Genomic DNA, 18,114 nt, shown 5'->3' on the forward strand with positions numbered 1-18,114 from the left:
CTGAAAAAGTTGGCCTAAGCACCTAGCTAGTAAGGCAAGGACACATTGGAGATTACAGATAGTGTGGGGGTTGCACTAAATTTTTTCTGGTGTACTGATCGTTTTGTAGGTACATATCCCGTATGGCTTCAAAAATACTCCAGCTGCGAGAAGAAAAAGCTCCCAGTTCACAGGATGGCCTAGGGGGGAAGATCACAGTCCGACACAGGCGGCTGCCTTGTAGTTAACGCGAGCGCAAAGGCTGCAGACGGAGTAAAGCAGGAACAGCAGCTCCTGCTACTGCGCCCTCCCCTACTGTTCGGGCCCAGGACGAGGCGACCGGGAGAGAGGGAGGCAGACGGGCGGGCGGCCAACCTCTTATGGTCACCCCGCAGCTCCGCCCCGGCGGCCCCGCTCTTCTTTATCGGTCTTCTCCAGACCTGCCCCTCCCGCTGCGACCCACGGACGGCGCACCTCCCAGCCACGTGACGGCTGCCCAGCTTCCGGGTTGGCTTCCTGCGTCATCAGCGTGCGCCGTGCCCGCTGCCTGCCCTGCGGCGCTTCCTCTCGCGGCTAGGCCGGAGCTGCTGAGCGGGGGAAGATGGTGCTGCTGGTGCGGGACCCGGGCGCTTCTCGAGCGCAGCTCGTGCCGCTGCCCCTTGGGGGCGGCTCGGTGCGGGACTGGCTCCGCATTCGCTGCCGCGCACAGGTAGGCGCGGGAGCGCAGCTGGGGGCGGCCCTGCCCGTATTGGGGGTGCCTCTGCTCTGGGGGGCAGGGAGGGAGGAAGAGGAGGAGGAGGAGGAGGAGGAAGAAGGTGATGTTGATCTGGTCCCTAAGATTCCACTGTTGCCCTTAGAACCTGGGCGCTGCCCCTGCCCGGTGTCTTGGGCCTGCTCGTGAATCATTCTCTTCGCTACAAAACCTGCCCGTGTGTGTCTGTGTGGACTAAGGTCAGGCTTGACAAAGCCCCGGCTGGGATGGTTTAGTTGGGGGTTGGCCCTGCTTTGAGCAGGGGGTTGGACTAGATGACCTCCCGGGGTCCCTTCCAACCCTGATGTTCTATGACTAGGTTCTGGTGTCCTGCTACTGGAGCGTTTGCTTTTACTGGACAAATTAGAAAATCTCTTTACCAGCAAAGATGTGAGCTTGAAGACCTGTCCCTCCCCCTCTAAATCTTCAGTAGTTGAGGCGATCACTGAAATATCAACAGTGCCCATACCTGCAGCTTCTTGGGCAGTTTCAGGATGTCACTGACGCTTAAACTATAATAGAGGAGACCCTGGTTTGGGGTCTTGGCAAATAAATGAGGTACTGATTCCTTAAAATCTCTAGTAGGATCCTGTTGATTATTATGTTTTTCTTAATATGTATAAAACAATATCTTATTGCAGTGGCATTTAGAGGCCCCAGCTGAGATTGATGCCCCTTTGTGCCAGGTATTGTACAAATGCATAATAAGAGCAATCCTCTTTCTCTTAAGAGCATGCAATCTAAATAGCAAGAGAGATGAGGGAAAGATGAGGACCTGAGACACAAGAGATATTATGTGGTGTGCCTAAAGTCACACAGGAAATCTGTGTCAGAGTAAGGAACTGAGCCCAGATCTCCTGAGTCCGCATCTGGTGCTGTAAATATAAGAACATTATTTCTTTCAATTACAAATGATGGTCTGCTATAGCCAAAGTCTACCTTTTAAAAAAAATCCAGTTTTGTAACCTCTTCTGCCTTCACAGCCTTAGGGAGAACAGCAAGGCTTGCACTCCCAACATCTGCAGGTGACAGCAGTGAAATATTTCACTCTTTCTGTCCAGCTGCATCAGACATGCTCTGCCCACTTGCCATGCAGGGAGCCAGGAATGTCTGATCTCATCTTCCTACAATTACTGGAGGAGTTGACAATGCACTAGACAAACTTTGACATCCTGGGGTATCTTCTTTCTTTCCTCTGATTGCCCTAGAGGAGTGGAGGAAGAGGAGGTGCTTATTTTATTTTTTGACTAATACAAAGTTAAGCACCTCCAATAAGTGATATAAAGTGCATTTTAACAGTGGAATCCATTTGTAGGTGAATGTAAACTACTCTGTAAGCACCTTTAACCTTCACTATAAACTTGAATTGGAAAATATACCTGTCATCAATAAATCATAATAATAATCTTCCCACCAGCAGAGCCCAGTAGCTTAAGAAAAAGGTAACTCCATAATGTAGCACATACCTGAGTGTACAATGTTAGACATGGGGGGAGGGGAGGAAAGATTCCTTCCTCACCCCTATTTGCAGGCTGTGTAAATCAGGAATGAGAGACTGTACTTTGATTCCAGCTCATCAAATGAGTTACCCATAACTTGATTTAAAAATGTATTTGTAATTTTTTAAGATTATACATATTCAGTGAATGATTGAGGGGGTCTTAGAAAGCTTCTGCTTTGTTTTTAATTCCTTATTAAAAAGGAGGCAAAAAGCCTATTCTCCTTTTATTGTTTTAAAATGGATTACTCAGACTGATCAAAATCTGTTTTTATAGACTGAATGTTATTGTTTCTAGGGCATTCCTGAGGACAGTTTCTATGTGAAATGTAATGGGCGACTGGTTAATACTGAAGACTTGCTACAGGATGGAGTTGTTTATAGTCTGGAGCCAAGACTTTGTGGTGGAAAAGGAGGTCAGTTGCTGATGCTGCATGGGGGACTATCAAATTTTTAATGTATTCGAATCTAGGGGTAAAATTTCAAAGGCTCCTAAGGGATTTGAGAAACTAAATTTCAATTAAAATCAACAGGAATTAGGTTCCTCAGTCACTTTGCTGTTTTTGAAAAGTTTACTCTAAACCATGACCTATGGAGGTTCTTAGCTTATTTTGTTCTACAATAAACTTGTGAGTCAGAAAAGTCCTTGATAGCCAGAACCCCTTCATTCTAAGATTTTATGGCCATAAAGCTCATCACAGAATCTACCACTTGCCATGCAGTCCTGTGCCATAACTCAAGCTTTCATTTAAAAAGAAAAAATTCTAACCTTTATGATCATAAAAATGTGAAGTGAGTGTAACTGATGCAGTGTTGGTTTCCTGTGTCTGCACTGCAGACACAATCTGAAATTGTACCTGTGAAACCTAAACTTGGCCATTTAAATGTCAGAATAAACTGTTTCTGCTAAAGTAATTATCAGTGAAAGATTCAGCTATAATGTGTTTATCACAGAAACTCAAATTGCCTCTCAGCCGTTTAAGTTTCAAAAGACCCAGCTGCCTACTGCTCAGATGCCAGAACAACCCATTTCCTGCTCAATAACTGCATTAAATATATTCTGTATCATCAATACAAAGATATGCACCCCTCTGAAACACTGAAATGTAGGCACATTATAAAACTGAATTTAATAACAAAGTTAAGCAGGTTACTGGACTAATTATATTTTCATATTTGGTAGATAAATGCATTCATTTTAAAATGTTCAGTAAAGTTCCCCATCATTTCCTATCTGCAGGCCACAGAAATCAAGGGGGCTTCCTTTAGAATTCCGGTCCAGCTTGCTACATCTTGTTTATAGAATTAGGCAGAATGAAAGTAAATACTGCTTCTGTGACTTTTTTAATCCCCCTGAAGACAACTGGCTGCTGGTATCTGTTTATAACTTGCAAACACCCAGTGTCTTGCCTGCCAGCTTCTACTCTACTGTGGCAATCCAGCATGCATCATTCTGTGATGTCACAGTTGCCATTGGAGTCCTGCTGGGCCAAGTCAACTAAATAGTATTTTTCAAAATCGTACCGTTGGCCTTGTCAAGTTCTTCTGTTTGGGTTTTAAAATAAAAATGTGGGGTAAAGCAAGGCACTCTGTCACAAGCCTGAGCCTATACAGGTCTGAGCCTCTGAAGGCCTGCTTAATGGTCCCTTTGGGCTCAAAGTCAGACAGTCACAGAGAAACTGAAATGTTTATGATAGGGCTTGGGAGCGTTGCCATTGACTTCAGTAGGAGCAGAATTGGGCCCAAGTTTAGAAAATAGCTCTCTATACTCTTTAGAATATAAAATCCAGTGAAACCTGTAATAAGCAATTTCCTCACAAGTGTCTGCTTGCAATCAGCTTTGCAAAATTTTATTCGCCTATGGCAGTAGTTTGTTTTAATAGGGGAGTGACTAGGTGACTCTTGTTCAATGGGTGGGTGTCTGGCTTGGTAAATTTCCGTGGCATTTTTTCAAGGCTGCTGTAAGGGTCTTCAAGGATTCTAGTACAGTTTGTTCAACTTTTAGTTAAAGAATAGTGTAATAAATGGCACTTAGGTAGTACTTTAAAGCTCTGCACTGACATTAATCCTCACTGTTTCTTCACGATAGTTAGGTAAGTATTATCCGTAACTGGTGAGGGGGTGAGATTGAGACAGAAGTGAAGTGAAGTGACAAGAACAAGTCAGTGGCAGAGGTACAAGTAGAACACTAACATTACTGGGTCTCCACCAGACCACATTGCCTTATGTGACTACCGCTCTCGGGCAATTAATTTTTGTTGGCACTCTGCAAAATCCAGGCTATAGCCTGCAAAAATCACTTTCCCAGCCCCTGTGCAGGTGTCCTCAATATATGGGAGTCCTGACAATGATCACATTGGGAGATCCTGGATAGATGGGAGGGGAGGCTCAGGTGGTCCCAATATGGAAAAGATTGAGAACCACTGTGCTAGAGGACTCCAGTAGCCCATGGTATCAGGAATACAGATTCAAGGGATATCAGTAGCTCAGGAATTCAGCTGGCATGACTTCAGGAGAGCTAAAATTAAAAGATGGTTTAAGCTTAGTTATACCTTGAATGCCCCCTCTTTGACTTGGTGTTTGAGACATTCAGCTCAATAATATAATTTATCACATTGTATCTATTAAATATTTACAGCTCATCTTTGGCCTCAGTTTTTCTGAGAGAAAGCAAGTAGCTAAACTTTCAGTATCTTTCTTCACCAATGGTGGGAGTAACAAGATTTTTTTTTTTTTCCTCTAGTATATTATGTCTCATTACCTTGATCTTTATTACTGGTGTGTGGGGAAGAAGGTGAATAGCTATTTTTAAAAATTGTTATGGTCCTGTAGATCTCCCTATCGCAGCTTTGTAGCTGACTTCTGGTAACTTTCAGGTTTTGGATCTATGCTCCGAGCACTTGGCGCTCAAATTGAAAAGACAACGAATCGAGAGGCTTGCCGAGATCTTAGTGGAAGGAGACTACGAGACGTTAACCACGAAAAAGCGTGAGGCATTTACTTTATCAGAAATATCATTATAAAATACAATGACCTATCTTTCGTTGTTAGAAGAGGTCAAACAAGAGGCTTTTATGGTCAGAATAATGAAACTTTATGGATATTAGAAGGAGCTTTTAGCTCTTTGAAACGCTTAACACAATATGGATAGAAGCTAGCAGGAGTCTACTGTCTGCTTGAAGAGTATACAAATTAGTGCAAATTAAAGGTGACCATACTGCAACCTGTTTGTGAGATGTTTGTCTGTACCTATTGTCAGTGTTTCTCGGGGATAGAATAGTGTTCTCACACAACAGAAAATTATAGGATCCTCAAAGCACACAACCCTGTAGCTGCAGGCCAGTGATATTCACACAGTTTTGGAGCCCATCATTAATCTGTCTTGCATAAATAAACCTTCCTCCCTCCTGTAGTGAAATTTCCATGTGTTGCTGCAGGGTGCATTTTTTTTGTGACTAACTCGCTTATTTCCTATCCTCTTCCTTTTTCTGTCCCCATCAGTGGGTGAAAGTGTTCAGTAACTGCAGAGCAATAATCATTGTTAGATTAAAATGACTGGTTCTTATTTTCTGGACCCTTTTTTCTCTGCAGAATGGCTGAGTGGGTGAAGCAGCAAGCAGAGCGAGAAGCAGAAAAAGAACAAAGACGCCTAGAAAGGCTGCAGCGTAAACTTGCAGAACCAAAGCACTTTTTCACTAATCCAGACTACCAGCAACAGTGTCACGAGATGGCTGAGCGGCTAGAGGATTCAGTTCTTAAAGGTACTATTGAGTACTTGGAATGACTCCTTAAAATAACTGTTATCAGTCAACATAGGACTGTTTTCACTCATATCTTATTAAAATATGGCTGTTTGAATTAACACTATTTGAGAAATTGTTACTGACCTTAAATATTTCAGGCTACATCTCACTATTTCATCTGGGTGAAATAGACCAAATTTGACTTCTAATTAGGGCTGTAAAGTGATAAAAAATATTAATCGTGCAATTAATCACACTGTTAAACAATAATAGAATACCATTTATTTAAATACTTTTGGATGTTTTCTACATTTTCAAATATATTGATTTCAGTCACAACACAGAATACAAAATGTACAGTGCTCACTTTATTTTTTATTAAAATAATTTACATTAAAAAAAAAGAAATAGTATTTTTCAGTTCACCTCATACAAGTACTGTAATGCAGACTCTTTATCATGAAAGTTGAACTTACAAATGTAGAATTATGTACAAAAAAACCTGCATTCAAAAATAAAACAATGTAAAACTTTAGAACCTACAAGTCCAATCAGTCCTACTTCTTGTTCAGCCAGTTGCTCAGACAAACAAGTTTGTTTACGTTTGTAGAAGGTAATGCTGCCCGCTTCTTGTTTACAGTGTCACCTGAAAGTGAGAACAGGTGTGTGCATGGCACTGTTGTAGCCGGCATCACAAGATGTTTACATGCCAGATGTGCTAAAGATTCATATGTCCCTTGTTGCTTCAACCACCATTCCAGGGGACATGCATCCATGCTGATGACTGGTTCTGCTAGATAACGATCCAAAGTAGGGCGGACCGAGGCATGTCAATTTTCATCATCTGAATCAGATGCCACCAGCAGAAGGTTGATTTTCTTTTTTGATGGATTGGGTTCTGTAGTTTCCACATCAGAGTGTTGCTCTTTTAAGACATCCGAAAGCATGCTCCACACCTCGTCCCTCTCAGATTTTGGAAGGCACTTCAGATTCTTAAATCTTGGGTTGGGTGCTGTAGCTATCTTTAGAAATTTTACATTGGTATCTTCTCTGCATTTTGTCTAATTTGCAGTGAAAGTGTTCTTAAAACTAACATGTGCTGGGTCATCATCTGACACTGCTATAATACGAAATATATGGTAGAATGAGGATAAAACAGAGCAGGAGACATACAAGTCTCCCCCAAGGAGTTCAGTCACAAATTTAATTAACGCATTTTTTTTTAACAAGCGTGATCAGCATGGAAGCATGTCCTCTGGAACGACGGACAAAGCATGAAGCGGCATATGAATCTGGCACATAAATAGCAGCAGTGCCATCAAAAACTCTCTGAAGATGGTGATAGGAACTTAGCAGTAAGAATCATATGTAAACTTTTTTGTAGTAAAAAGATCATAGATTAACAAATTTTATGGAGAGTTTAGAAATAGAATATAATAAAATATCTGGATTACACAAGTGTCCTTTGCAGTTACTTTGTTTAGCCACTAATTGTTACCCTGTTGAGAGGTTCAGCAGGGGCACGAGAGCTTTTCACCTCAGAAGTGCTCTCTCCAGTACAGGGTTGACTCTCCTGTGGGGAAGCTTTTGCTGCTGCTGCCCACATTATGCCTGTTCTGAGTTTATGTGGAAGACTTCACTCTCCAGGGCTCTCAGTCCAGCACCTTCCACGAATACTAAAGAAAGACATCTTACGTACTTATGGAAAGTAATTGGAACCATAGAGCATCCTTGTTCTCCTTGATCAGCTACTTGGAGCTTTAAAATCTTCTTATATGGATTTGGTAATCTCATAACAACCTAATATAGAGTAGAATAAATCTTTTAACTTTGCTTTGAAGGAATGCAGGCCTCTTCCAGTAAGATGGTGTCTCCAGAAACCAGTGATTGTCGGAAGCGCCCAAATGAGTCAGAAAAGAGTGGAGCTAAATTTGGGAAAAGGAAATGTTTTTGGTAAGTATTATGGCTTGAACAAGCTTCTTAAAGAATAAGAAAAGCAATAGATAATTACCAAGGGGAAATGATTACTTTTTGTACCACTGGTACAGACTTAAAATACCATTTTAACTAATCACCAGTAAAAGTCAGATAGCTGAAAGTGAGCACTCCCAGGAACAGTGCTACCGCCATTCTACAGGCACCAAGGAAATCTAATCTGAAGGAGCTTTGACCCCTCTCGTCTTTCCCTCGTACAGTAACTCCTCACTTAAAGTCGTCCCGGTTAACGTTTTTTCATTGTTACGTCGCTGATGTATTAGAGAACATACTAATTTAAAGTTGCGCAATGTTTGTTTGTAACGTTGTTTGGCCATGGGGGCTTGGAACCAGGGTGGGCCGGCAGCTCCCCTCCACCACCCCCCCAGCACCTCCCACCGGCTGGCGGCCGTGCGGATCAGCAACTCCCCACTCTCTCCCCGTGCCTCCTGCCTGCAGCAATCAGCTGTCCCAGCATTCAGGGGGGAAGATGTGGTGTGCTGGGGGGGAGGGAGGAGAAAAGAGCAGGGGTGGGAAGAGGTGGGGCAGGGGTAGAGCAGGGGTGGGAAGAGGCAGGGTGGGGGTGGGGCCTTGGGGGAAGGGGTGGAGTGGGGGCAGGCCTGGGGCAGAGCTGGGGGTTCAGCACCCCTGGTACTTTGGAAAGAACAGCAAGAGGAGCAGCTGGACGATTCACCCTCTGACTCCATCTCACCCAAGTTTCACAGTCATCATTGCTGAGTACAGTATTGCATTATTTGTTTAAAATTGTTTAAAACTTATACTGTATATGTATATAATGTCTTTTGTCTGCCGAAAAAAATTTCCCTGGAACCTAACCCCTCCCCTGCATTTACATTCATTCTTATGGGGAAATTGGATTTGTTTAACATCGTTTCGCTTAAAGTTGCATTTTTCAAGAACATAACTACAACATTAAGTGAGGAGTTACTGCACTACTTCATGCCCCAGTGCCTCTTGCTGCCCTGCCCTCATCAGTGGTCATTCTGGATAATTAAACTGGGCTCAACCTTTCCTACCTTATGTAACTTGAAGACTTTTTTTGACCCCGTTAATCTTCTCTCACTCCAGTTTGTTCATCTTTCATAGAGAAAACAGTGGGAGAATCATAAATTGTTCTGTTCTTTTAACAAAATGAGTTTTTTTGAATTCCATTGTTTAAAATGGTGAACTAGAATGATTAGACATAGTAAAAATGCTCATGTGGCTAAAGGTCTGCCACCTGGCAGTAGTAGATTTTGCTCATTCTTTACTAGGAGTGCTTTAGAAAGTATATCTGGCTCCTGAGGGAGTGCCTGGAGTCATGTACAGTAACAGTGACTTCTACCCTTTTGAGTGCAGGAATTAAATTGGTCTGGAGACAATCCAGTCTAGTCCTCCTTTGCTAGGCTAGTACAGTGAGCTCTATGGGGCACGTGAAGGGGAAACTAACTCTTTTTAATTAAAATTTTTTAACCAGTGTTGTTTGTAACAGGATGGGAGTGGAAGGACTGACAGATCCCGAGAGCTCAGATGATGGTGATAGTGAAGATGATTCTCCTAGCATGGCAGAAGGTAGTTGGCAATCAACTGGCAGCCATGTTGAAAAGACTGAACTCACAAGCGAGTGGCCCAGTAGCTCAGAGGATTCCACTAGATGCAGTTCAACCTCCAATGCTACTGAGAAATCACAAGAACAACGAGAAGATCTTGGAAAAGATCTGCCAGAGAAGGTGCCCGCAGGTGGGCAGACTGAAACTCCAGCAGCTGATGAAAAAAATGAAGCAGCTAAGACCCTGAAGGATGGGGAGCAAGAGAATGTTTCAGCTACTCAGCAGGAAACAAACCAGTTGCAGAGCACAGTAAGCAGTACTAAATGTGAATGTCTAGAGATGGACTTAATGCTTCTTTTTCCTCTCTGCCCATCATCTATCTTTGGACCACTTTTTCTATCATCCAGTTAGTGAGTGACCTACCTAACTGACATAAAGGGACATGGCCAAAGTAGTTGGGTCTAAAAATTAACTTGCCTTGATGGTTCTCATGATAATTCGTATTTCTAAATAATGCTCACTCTGGGCTCTAAATAGCTCCTTATAGCAGCTCAAAACAATTCCCAAGTCACTGCATGAACCACTTTAAAACAAATTGGCTTAGATATGCTAGATCAGAGGTGGGAAAACTACGGCCTGTGGGACCCTCCTGCCCAGCCCCTGAGCTCCTGGCCCAGGAGGCCCATCCCCTGCTGTTCCCCCTCCCCCTCCCGCGCAGCCTCAGCTCACTGCACTGCCAGCGCAATGCTCTGGGCGGCAGGGCTGTGAGCTCTTGCCGGGCAGCGCAGTTGCAGAGCCATGGCCTGACCTGGTGCTCTGTGCTGCACGGTGGCGTGGCTGGCTCCAGCCGGGCGATGCAGCTGCCTGTCCTGGTGCTCTGGTGGTGCAGCTGTAGCGCTGCCGGGGGGGGTGGGGTGGATAGAGGGCAGGAGAGTTTGGGGTGGTGGTCAGGGGGTGGTGGTGTGGATAGGGGGTAGGGCTGTCAGAGGAATGGGGGCAGTCATCCGGGGGGGGGGCAGTCAGGAAGGGGTGGGGGTTGGATGGGGCGGCAGGGGTCCCAGGAGAGCCGTCAGGGGACGGGGGGGGTTGGATGGGGCAGGAGTCCCAGGGGGGCCATCAGGGAACAGGGGGCTTGGATCTGATGAGTATGGATGTGTATAGTGGACTTTGGTTTGCCTTTTTTCTGACTATTCATTCAGTAGAAGTATTCATAAAAACTGACCAGTGTGCCTGGGCTCCTTCAGGGGATGATAACTAGAATGCTCCCTAAGTGGCTATATTTCCTCAATATCATGTGGTCCATATATCTGTTGGTGAGGTGATGTTAAGTGATCATTATACTAGTGTTTTGAGGCCACTTAATTATCTTAAATACACATCAGTATTACCTTGAAGCCATCACCTTCACTCAACTGAAAAATCCCACTGGTTAGGACAGGAGGAAGATCAGTGAAAGATACTTCCTGCACTGTGGACTAAAAGTGGCCATGTACTAGCTCTAATGGAAACTAACTCCAGGGAGTGTCCTCCACTGACACCTATCACAAAACCCCCATGAGTTCAGCACTGGAACCAATGCAGTAATGCCTCCAGATTGTAACTGAAGTGATAGGTCATAGGGGAATGTTAATCTCTGAGATAGCCAAGTCCTAGCATGTCTAGGGCTCTCCATGTCTAACTGCTCTCAGCTATCTGTTCTCTCTCTTTCCTGAAGGGGTTAGGCACCCCTCATGAGTGTCTTCCCTTTTTCCCATAAGTGTAGCCAGAGATCATCCCATTTGTGTGAAAAGTTCTTCCTCTTGGAAAATATAGTCTACTTTGTGGGATGAAAGATTTTTCCAACTCACTGTATCAGGTTTGGTCACATCACCTTTAAGTGTAGGTTGACCTTAATATTCATCCTTGAAGGTTACTTAAGTTAGAAGTTAGTCACTTGGGGCTTTTGTTTGGAGCAGACAAAAGCCAATTGACTAGTTCATCTATCTTGGTTTTCTCTTCTGTGTGGTGTTTGGACAAACCACCTTAGATATGGCTGAGACTGCAGCTCTCATTCAAGCAACAAGATTCGGTTCCAGTATGTCTCTTAGACAGTAGCAGCTCCTGGGACCAAGGATGTGATGTGCCACAGTTGAGTTTGCAAACAGTGATGGAAGAGCAGATTTAAAGAAAACAATGAATCCATTATCTCAACAGTGGAGTAACCTGGTTACTCATATTTCCTTAATAGATGGGCAGTTCAGAGTCTTATGGTAGCTCATTGAATCGCATCACTGACATGGTATATTACTTTGTTGAATTTTTGTCAGCTACATGAGAGGCCTGGATTAGCTTTCTAGCCAATGAAAACTTGATTTTCAGCCTTTGACTCCTGCAGAGTCTTTCTTAGTCATAGTAATATGTTTGGACACATTCATTCCAAAGAGTTGAATCTTGACAATTGGCAAGTAAGTGAACAAACATAATTGAATGAGGGAAAACCCATCACAAAATGTACTTGAGTTTTTAACAGGTGTAGTTCAGTTAACTGAAACTTTGTAGTATACGCTTGAGTGCACAGTAGGAACTATCTTAAACTGGATTTTTGCAACACAGCAGTGTTTTATCTTTTCCCTCATTATTTGCAGCGTTCCCGCCTCTTGGAACAGGGAACTTCACAAATGGCATAGTAAATTCTTGCAGGTAGCAAATATTATGATGTGCCCACTGCATTTTGTGAAAGTAGTGACGATAGTAATAAGACCTCAGAACAGCTCCACTCGGTGCTAAGACACAGCGAGGGGTTTTTGTTTTTGGTTTTTTGTATGTGTAGATGGCAGTGTGCGATACTGTACAGAATCAGACCCTGTTCTTAAGTAAACACTTACTGCTGGTTATCGGGCCAACAAATGAGCCGTCTCATTTCCGTCACTGGGACCGTTTATTATTGAGTCCCTTTTGTTAACTCAAGCATGATACTTCATAGACGGCACTGTGCTTGTTAATAAGTGGTGTAAGAATTGTCCCAAATTCCATATTCGGTTCAGTGGATACTAATAAATTGCATTGATATGAATCTTCCTAGAAGTTGAAGATGCTGATTTTCTTCATTTAAGGCATGGTTGGTGTCAGCTATGCTATGCGTCAAGATAAGATGCACTCCTAGAGCTTTACTCTCCCCTAAACACCTCATAAAGAGAGAATAGTTTGTCTGCAGTTCTTGTAACTTCAGTGTGGTTGAAATCGAAATGTAGGCTGTCCCACCCCCTTTCCTGCTACTCATGGTGACTATTTCATCTTGGCTATATTCCAAATGAAGAAGGCTTGTAGCTTTGTGTCCTAGGTAGTGGATGGCCTGTGCAACTGAAGGATAAGGCTGTTGAACTGCTAAGTGTTCAAGAATTCTGTGTTCATGGGATTATTTTTCTGTTACTTCCGAAGAACAAGAAGATAACAGGTCACTTGTTTTTATTTCCAGTTTGTTCAGCCATCTCTCTTATAAACAGACTGTTAAACCCTGACCACTAATTTGGTCCATGGTATTTTGGCAGGATAACTTTAGAAATATAGTTGTCTGTAGATCACAAAAAGGAGCCTTAGGTTACTGGAATTCAAGTTTAATTGTGAAAATATCCCACTTACTGTACATAGATGTTTAACTATATTGTCACACTTTGAAAGTGTTTGGGTAACTTCCAAATAAGCCTGGAATAGTAGTCTTCTGTAAAATGAATTCTTGTTGGAGACCAAATGAGCATAAGCCAAGAAGAGCATATTGTTAATCTATTAAAACAATGAATTAATTGCATGTTCTCTCTGCAGGAGCCTACGCGAATAGATTTGCTGGCATTCAGCTCTGCTGCCGAGATGGAAGAGCTAGGATTAGAGATGCTGAAGTTCGAACTGATGGCTCTAGGTCTGAAATGTGGAGGCACTTTACAGGAAAGAGCTGCGAGGCTTTTCTCAGTGAGAGGTCTGTCTAAAGACCAGATAGATCCAGCCCTGTTTGCAAAGCCCTCTAAAGGGAAAAAGAAATAAAATATATGCTGCTGTTAATTTCTGTTTATATCTGCACACTTCAGAAAAACAGCTTCTGTTCTGCTGTCACTCTGTGGGTTACGGTAACTAACAACTGATGCTTTTATTAAGACCATTAAAAAATGGAAATCGGAGTATCTACACGCATCAAGTGCAAGTGGCAAGTTACAGAGCAAATTGCATAGTAGTAAGTGCTAAGTATTAAAGGGAGCTGAAAATGTAAACTGCTACATTTAAATCATATAATTAACAGCACACAGTGTCCCAGGAGGGTAGGAGAAACTGATGCTCAGAAGAGAGTGCTTTCCAGAAACGGATGTTCAACACTGTCAGTGCCCAATTAAGTAAAAGTCAAACTAACTGAGTTAATATAGGATTACTAATCTGCTTTAATCTCCAGTTAGCCCAGATGGAACATGATTCAGTTTTGACAACTGAAGTCTGTCTTGAGGGAAAGGGAAAACCGTTGTATGAGTGACTTCAGATATGGTTAAATGCACTCTTTGTGAATTGGCTTGGTGGTGCTGTCAAGTGTTAGTATAACAGGCTAATACAAGTGAAAACTTTGCTGTTTTGTATGTGATATGACTTATTGGTGTAAATATGTTTTCTTTAAATGAAAAGCAGTTTAATAAAGGAATCTTTATATATGAAGCTCTAGAAGAGACTTTGAATGGGGGAAAGGAGAAGACATCACGTATAAATACTTCTGAAGTACGTAATACACATGAAGGAGGCAAATTAATTGGAAGACAACGTGGAGCAATGGCTTGAAGCTTAATGAGAAGTCTTCCTAATAAAAGCAGCAGAGTATGTTCTCCAGGGAGCTGGATGAAGCACTGTTATTGTAGGTATTCTAAAGCATGTTTTATACCACAATAGTGGAGATGGCTGTCATGAGTGGTCCTGCAAAGTTACAAGGGGCCACATGTTGAAGGCCAAGGGCCACATGCTGCCATGGATTTGTGGGTGCGACTTCAGTAGAGGTTCGTATAAAAAGATAGCAGGATAGATTCCCACAAGTGGTCTTTCTGCCTGTGGCCGCCTATGAAATATGTTTATCATTTTTATTTCACTTCAGCTTAAAGAGCAGTAGAAGCAAAGAAAAGATCCTTTTATGCAATGGATTGTCAACCTGTGGAATTGCTGCATGAAATCACTAAGACAGCATGCAGGTGTCTAATACACAACTGGGTAATCTTGACCTCTAGCACTTACACTTTGATCAAAGCTGCTGGTGATCCTGCAAGAAATCCACTTACAGCCTGAATATGAAAGTTTTGATCCTCCGCAGGAATACACTTCTTGCATAACTACTTGCCAAGGCTGCTGTAACCTCTTTCCCAGAGTATTGTGTAGGTTACAGTCCAGCGTGGGAGCTCTGTTGCATTGGCTGCCACTTCCTTAATCCAAAATATAGTTGTATTGGCTAGAGGCAATTCTATAGAAAATAAAATAGAGCTTATTGTAAAGTATCGGCAAGAAACCCTGTCCGTGATGGACGCTCGAGTGATGGGCAGACCATACAGATAGAAACTGCTCTTTGAAGATCAGGCTGACCTTCAAAAGCTCAGCATGGGAGAGGTCTCCCAGCTGAGTATGGTCCTGCTATGATGGCAGTTGATTGTCTGAAATATGCTGTGCACGCTTTCCCAGAAGGGTGAATCTTTCTAGCACAGTAGGCAATCTCATTGAGTGCTTCCTGCTCACCCTATTCTTTGCAGAACAGTGGGCTTTTAATTACAGAACATGGGGGAAATTGGGTGGATAGTCTAAGATAAAATAAGTGAATATTGAATGTAGAGTGAGACCAGTTGTCATACTACGTTTTGAAACTAGGTACTGCAACTTGGAGGGTAAAAACTTGACCATTTGGGTGTGTGTTGGGTTTTTTTTATGCAAACACCATTTGAGTTCTTCACCTAGGGCAGCTCCTGTGTGGCTGTGGCTCTGAGGTGGTATGTGCTAAGCTGGTGTTGAAGGTTTTCACTAGCATCCTGTCCCATCTTTATCCAGTGCAAATGGTTTAGATTTGGAAAGAGCAGTGTCTTCTCTCCTGCTTGAGACTATGGGCAGTTTATTTGTACTAGGGTTTGCATCAGAAAAAGGTGTAGTTGGGGATTGCAGTAACGAATAAGAAAATAGGTATTAGGCAACCAGTTCACCTTCACTGCATTTAACATAAACAGTTTTGTGTATCAGTATTCCATTTCCAGCTCCTGCCCTCCTCACAATATTCAGTCATCAGGAACTGAATCTTCTAGACTAGGAATAACCTTACCTCTTTCCCAGTTAGCCACAGGGTTATACAATGTTCATGCAGCTGCTGTGGAACTAGTTGTAAGCCTGTGGCCTTACGCTCCCCTCACTAACATGGCCTATGTGCATCCAATGAATGCATCCGATGAAGTGAGCTGTAGCTCACGAAAGCTTATGCTCAAATAAATTGGTTAGTCTCTAAGGTGTCACAAGTACTCCTTTTCTTTTTGCGAATACAGACTAACGCGGCTGTTACTCTGAAACATGGCCTATATTGTATTTCTTGCATTTCCCAAAGGTATATGAAAGTCACAGAGTGCTCTTCCCCCCTCCCCCCCATGGATTATTGGACAGGCACTGTTGTTTCTTGTAAGGAGTAATATTGCTCTAGTAAGTTTAATTATTTCTCTAGCAGTTAGAGCAGAAGCCTGAGAATTAAACTCTTGGGGGCTTTTCCACTGCTTCTGTATGTGGTTAGCCAAGATGTGTAAGCTCTCTGCGTCTTAGTTATCCATCTGTCGAATGTGGGTAGGAGTTATCTTAAGGCTGTTGTGATGCTTAGTTAATATTTTAAAAGCACTTTGAGATCAAATTCTTTTGACATTTACAGAATAAATCATTTAAATTTTTTTATTTGAAATAACTGTTCTGGAGTTCCCTTCAGTTTTGTTTTGTTTTTTTTAAAGCTAAATAATCAATCAAAATGGAATGTTTAATTTGACTGGAAGCAAATTTTTCTACTTTTCGGTTGGCTTGAAAAAGTGTAGTTTAAGGTTAACCTAAACAATTTTTAATTTTTTTTTTTTTTTTTTGGTCAGAACTGAAAACCCAGTTATTCACACTGCTCTAGTGCTGGCAGTCCTCCAGTGCTTTCCCACGCTTTTCCTTGTGTGCCCAGACAAGTTCTCCCACAACTCATTGGGAAAGAATTAAAGCAGCACAGCTTACTGCAGAACTGTGGGATATGCCATGAGAAGTCCTAGAACCTAGACAAGTTAGTTCAGCAGCAGTGTGGACGCATGTGAGATAGGCCAACGCAGGTGCTCACAGCTGAGTTAACTCTACAGCAAAGCTATATGCTGTGTGCTGCTGGTTTTGGGGAAAAAATTCTGTTACTTGTCTCTCAAAGCAAGTGGAGTTTAGCAAAGCTGCCCTAGAATAATATGGTGGAAATTGACCTTTTACTAGTTCCTCTCCACCTCACCTACCATGATTACAAACTTATCTGTCATTCACCAGTGCGTTGTCTGAAAATGTGTTTTTAGTATGAGTTGTATCATTCAGTAGTCTTGTTTTGCTAATACCCCTATATTAATGGACACATGGCGCCGCTCCCACAGTAGGAGAGCAGAGAAGCATCATTTTTCCACTAGATGTCACTGTGCACTGTTAACACATGGAAGGCTGTTGCATTGCACAGCAGCTTGAAGAGGGGAAATAAGTTCTGAGTTACATTTTCATGTACAGAAAAGGGGGGAGGGGTTGTTTTTCTGGCTGGCTAACTATTTTTAAGAAAAAATTGGTTAGACCCCAAATTAAGTTAAATAAATATTAACCTGACCCACACACTTAGAGTTTCTGATCTCTGCTGTAAATCCAGAGTAACTCCACTCTGAGGAGTAATTCAGTGGAACTATCTGGATTTACCTTAGTGTGCCTAGAATCAAAATCTGGCCATTAGGATTCACAAGTGGCTTGTTGGCAAATATGCTCTACAGCAGTGATGCCCAACCTCATTACACAGAAGGCCCATATAAACCTAAGCCTAACCTTGTGTGGGCCAAACAGATTCTACCTATTTTAATAAGATTTAAAGTTGCCTGTACTGATTTATACTTTAAGTTCAGCTTGTTTCGTATGTATTGATAGACAATACTGTACATAGAAACAACCTATTTACCTGATCAAAATGCTAATGAATTGTGTATATAGTGTTGAAGCAGGCTGCAGGCCTTATGATGTGCTCTGATGGGCTGTAGGTGTAGGCACCCCTGTTCTATAGAAAGGAAACTATTCTTAACAGTATAGAGCTGGACTATTAGAGGTGTAATGCTGTAGCTCACGAAAGCTTATGCTCAAATACATTGGTTAGTCTCTAAGGTGCCACTAGTACTCCTTTTCTTTTTGCGAATACAGACTAACACGGCTGCTACTCTGAAACCTATTAGAGGTGTGATATGTACTTTTCATTAGAATTCCTGAGCTAATATTCCTAGAGCAGGGGTGGGCAAACTATGGCTGGCAGGCTGGATCTGGCCCCTCAGGACTTTGGATCCTGCCCACGGATTTGCCACCCCTGTGGTGCCATGGGCCCTGTGCCGCTCGGGGAAGTGGCCGGCACCACGT

General features: G+C 42.6%; 1 protein-coding gene across 2 annotated transcripts; it reads left to right on the top strand.

Moving 5' to 3' along the window:
- The first annotated feature begins 475 nt into the window (after positions 1-475).
- SDE2 (SDE2 telomere maintenance homolog) lies at positions 476-14,517 on the top strand. Of its 2 annotated transcripts, none has more exons than XM_074947100.1 (7): positions 476-688; positions 2,527-2,644; positions 5,105-5,216; positions 5,820-5,989; positions 7,813-7,924; positions 9,423-9,804; positions 13,294-14,517. In XM_074947100.1, the coding sequence occupies exons 1-7, from the start codon at positions 581-583 to the stop codon at positions 13,507-13,509; spliced, it is 1,218 nt and encodes a 405-aa protein (XP_074803201.1). In that variant the 5' UTR covers positions 476-580; the 3' UTR covers positions 13,510-14,517. The 2 variants fall into 2 exon arrangements, with proteins under 2 accessions (XP_074803201.1, XP_074803202.1); XM_074947101.1 differs by having other exon boundaries at positions 478-688; positions 9,438-9,804; positions 13,294-14,513.
- The last annotated feature ends 3,597 nt before the right edge of the window (positions 14,518-18,114 follow it).

The sequence above is a fragment of the Natator depressus genome, chromosome 3 (genome assembly GCF_965152275.1).
Source record: "Natator depressus isolate rNatDep1 chromosome 3, rNatDep2.hap1, whole genome shotgun sequence".
NCBI lineage: Eukaryota > Metazoa > Chordata > Testudines > Cheloniidae > Natator > Natator depressus.

What these genes read in the sequence shown, in the direction of transcription:
- SDE2 (XM_074947100.1), top strand. Translation starts at nt 581, where the DNA reads ATGGTGCTGCTGGTGCGGGACCCGGGCGCTTCTCGAGCGCAGCTCGTG. An exon ending in GCATTCGCTGCCGCGCACAG is followed by an intron (nt 689 to 2,526) that starts GTAGGCGCGGGA and finishes TATTGTTTCTAG; the next exon opens with GGCATTCCTGAGGACAGTTT. An exon ending in GACGTTAACCACGAAAAAGC is followed by an intron (nt 5,217 to 5,819) that starts GTGAGGCATTTA and finishes TTTTCTCTGCAG; the next exon opens with AATGGCTGAGTGGGTGAAGC.